Source organism: Etheostoma spectabile, chromosome 5 (genome assembly GCF_008692095.1).
Source record: "Etheostoma spectabile isolate EspeVRDwgs_2016 chromosome 5, UIUC_Espe_1.0, whole genome shotgun sequence".
Classification (NCBI taxonomy): Eukaryota; Metazoa; Chordata; class Actinopteri; order Perciformes; family Percidae; genus Etheostoma; species Etheostoma spectabile.
Window position 1 is genome coordinate 18,454,027 of NC_045737.1, and position 4,260 is coordinate 18,458,286.

At 39.3% G+C, this 4,260-nt stretch overlaps 1 protein-coding gene across 1 annotated transcript in view; it reads left to right on the forward strand.

Annotated features, from left to right (window-relative positions):
• The first annotated feature begins 1,599 nt into the window (after positions 1 to 1,599).
• The window catches only part of LOC116689126 (UDP-glucuronosyltransferase 2A1), a 44,553-nt gene continuing 41,892 nt past the window's right edge, over positions 1,600 to 4,260 (forward strand). The window contains 1 exon segment of the mRNA XM_032515517.1: positions 1,600 to 2,427. Coding sequence (XP_032371408.1) covers positions 1,704 to 2,427 — 724 coding nt within the window. The 5' untranslated portion in view covers positions 1,600 to 1,703.

Sequence of the window (4,260 nt, forward strand, 5' to 3'; positions counted from 1 at the left end):
CTGATTCACCTACACCCACAATTAGTTTTTAGGATGTGCGCATTTCCTTCATTTATTTTACATGGCAATAGTGTCCATCAACAGAAAACTTTGCTTGCTTTTCGCTTCCTATAATTTTTTGAAATATCTATGGGATCTAATCTGATTTACTCACAAGACTTTGCCAATGTTCAGTATATAGATTTATAGTCACATTGTACAGAAGTGAACATTTATTTTGATTGGAGGACTGGATACTGTATGTTTCATGATTTTTGGTAAACTATCAGGTCACCCCAAAACCAGAGCTTTCATCATCCATCGTGGCACAAATGGGATTTATGAGGCCATCTACCACGGTGTTCCCATGGTAGGCATCCCCATATTTGCTGACCAGCCAGACAACATGGTCCATATTAAGGCTAAGGGAGCTGCATTTACTGTAGCCTTCAACTCCATTAAGACTGAGGATCTTATAGATGGAGTAAATACTGTCATCAATGAAAAATCGTAAGTCGTTTTATTCATTTGCACTTGGTCTGTATTAGGGTAATGAAAAAGGTATTGAAAAAATGTTTTTAGAGAGCTCACATTAATAATACAGAACCATGATTGATGACATGACTTGAAGGAGCCATGGCCTAATGTACTTGATGACCTTTTCCTCTCATATATTGGCATTCATGTCTTTAAAGTTTTAAAATAAAACTAAGAAAATCTACCTTTCTTATCCCCATTCTTGGTAAGGCAAAAAAAGTCCAGTATCCACCACAACAGACCAATGTGCTGAGGATGAGGCAGCATTATGGATCAAGTACACCATGAGAAACAATGGGGCAAAGCACCCGAGGGCCCATGAAATCACCTGGTACCAGTATCACAGCCTGGATGTCTTGGCCTTCCTCCTCGCCATCATTCTGTTCATCTTACTTCTCTTCATCAAGACCCGCAGATTCTGCTTCTGGATGTGCTGTGGCAGAAAGAGAAAGGCAGAGTAACTGAACTAACAAAAAAGGTGTCGAATACAAAAAAGATAGGTGAAAAAATAACCTTGTTATGTTATGTTATGTAACCACAATGCCCTGGATTGAAAGTTGTGGCTTGGGACGAAAAAACAAAAAAAGTTGTTAACCTTTACATATATCATGTATTTGCATTCCAACATGTGAACATTCTTCTTGTTAGCTCCTTTGTGTGCAGTTGTAATTACCTCAATTGCTGACAGGTGGGCTTGAACTTGAATAACTGTAACTGAGACCAATTGGGCAACAAAGAAAGGGTAGTTGCTTTCAACCAGCCTTTCCTAAGTCAAAAGTCCTAAGTCCTTCAAATTCTTGCACGGGCACCCACATGCAACTTCCTTAGATGAAGTGAGTGTATCAATGCAAATTGAGCTGAAAATAGTTATCTGTCTGTGTTATTTCACTTCATCTCTTCACTGCTAACAACTAGAACTTGGGGATCTGAAGTCTGTTTTAACTCTCTGTTTGGGTGCTTCAGGTACAGGATACGGATCCTTCATGTTTTGAAATACTGTCAATTTTAAAGCTATTGCCCTTTACCGCTAACCATTTGCTTTGGGTGGGTCTTTACATAATGTCCCATACGGTATGAAAAGGAGTTATGAGCCAGAGTTCAGGTTCATTAGTTAATGATTAATTTTTTAGAGCACCTTTGAAAAAGGATCCGGCCACAACCATTTTCTGTCTTGACAAGCAGGCACTATGAAGCTGGGGCAGCGTCTCTCTGTCTGTGTCCTGCTGCTACTTTGCATGACATGGGGAGCAAATGGAGGGAACATTTTGGTCTGGTACACTGAAGGCAGCCACTGGATTAACATGAAGCCTGTGCTGGACACGCTGACCGACAGGGGACACCAGGTGACGGTTCTAGTGCCGAGCACATCAATGTTCATGAACACCAGTGAGCCGTCTCGCTTTAGCTATGAACCCTTCAACGTATCTGTCACAATAGAGAGAATAGAGGAGTTTTTTGAGGAGTTCCTTCGCTTCTCCATGTATGAAATGGATCATTTGAGCTACTTGCAGTTATACATAAGATACATGGATCTGGTTAAGACCAACCTGCAGTATTCTTTGAAGTATTTGGACGGCGTGCTAAAATCAGAAACCATCATGAAGAAGCTAAAGGAGGGAAAATATGACCTTCTCCTGGCTGACCCCATCTACCCTGGCAGTGACTTATTAGCAGAGATTTTGGGCATCCCCCTGGTTTTCACCCTGCGCTTTTCCATAGCGAATAACTGGGAAAGACACTGTGGTCAACTACCCGCTCCACCTTCCTTTGTCCCTGGCGCTATGAGCAAACTGACTGACAAAATGGACTTCTCAGAGAGAGTGTGGAACTTTCTCTTCTATGCACTGCAGGACATCGTGATTGATATTGTTATTTGGAAAGAAGTAGATAACTATTACTCCGAAGTCAAAGGTGAGCAACCCAGCTACAGGATACCAACACATAGAGTCCAATGATGATTTTAGTGGTTTTAATTCATTGCAATGCTTTTACATTAAATCATTAGTCAACAATTTCATATTTTTAAATAGGAAAATAACATGATGAAAACATATCATTTTGTAATGAGACAGGAACACCCACCAGTGCCTGCGAGATGATTGGTAGAGCAGACATCTGGTTGATACGAACCTACTGGGATTTTGAATTCCCTCGTCCTTTCCTCCCTAACTTCAAATTTGTTGGCGGTATACACTGCAGACCTGCTAAACCTTTACCAGAGGTAGGGTTGTCTCCACTATCACAGGCCTGTTAATATTTCACTGCACCACCTTCACAGTAGTCCTGATCTAAACAATGAAGAAAATAAGCAATTAAAATGCTGAGGAAAGGAAAGAAAATGCTGGTTGGTTTACAGTGAGATAATGTCACTCCTATTGCAGGATATGGAGGAGTTTGTGCAGACTTCTGGAGACGCTGGCATTGTGGTCTTTTCTTTGGGATCATTCATCAAGAACATCACCACAGAGAAGGGAAACATGATAGCCTCAGCCCTTGCTCAGATCCCACAAAAGGTAAGAGCACAATCTCTATGTGCCAACTGGAATGAACCCTAAAAGCAGTTTTAATGGCAGTGTTGCATTATTGTCATATGGCAAATGAGTTGCTGTTTTAAATGGTGACTGATGTCCTTACCTGCAACTATTATTTTTAAAAGTCGTTACTTGAAACTGCAGGTAACAGGCAGTAAATTAACAAAATAAAAGTTGCCAGTAAAGAATTACCCAATTTGAAGTAAGCTTTACGTGTAAATTTGATTTTCATAACATGTCGGCATTCAATGAAACCAACACCTTACTGTAGAGTTTATAGTTATAATAGCTTATCATAAGGTAAGAGATCAGCAACACATGAATACATGATTTGCAGTCAGTGATAACAAATGGTGATAAAGTTATGACAACATGGCATTTCTTCTGATTGAACAGGGTACAAGATGTAAGGCAAGGAGAAACAACCATAAGTGTGAACAATATATACTATTTAAGATTTGATTAAAGGGGTAGAGTTGTGATTTTCAAAAATAAATGACAAATCACATTTATAAAAGTCCTAACCATCAAAGACCAACCATTTCCAAATAAAAACTACTAAAGTTTTATTTTTTTACATAATACAGCAAATTTTTTTATTTGAGCAGTGTTGGTGATTTTCTCGCTAGATAAAGCAACTTTTGAGAAAATCTAAGCTTTATTTCTAAAAAGCAACGAGTAACAAAATTAGAAACTTGTTCAGACAGTCAGGGTTTTCAGGACCCTGTACCGGGCAGGAGAGATTGCAGCCAATCCCTCCCATCCTTAACACAAACTTTTTGAAGCACTTCAGGCTGCAGGAGCCTGCAAAAACTTTTTCTTCACATCTGCAGTTGCCAATTATCGTACATACTGGACAATATACGATTGCACAAACTATACTGTATATCCTGATCTTTTCCATATCCCTCATCCATTCAGCATTTTTCTCGTATTGTTTAAACAGTCATATTATACATCTGTTTTTGTATTTATTGTTTATTTCTAGTTATGTGTTATGTCAACTGCTGACTTGGTGTCTTTTAGAGCTAGTGCTAGCTACTTTCATTGGAACAACACAGAGGTGCTTTACAGTATGACATACAATTAAAACTGTGTTTCTAAGTCTAAAAGGGTTTTTGCTGTTTATAGGTGTTGTGGAGATACAGTGGAGAAAAACCAACAACTCTGGGTGCCAACACCAGAATATACGACTGGATCCCTCAGAATGACC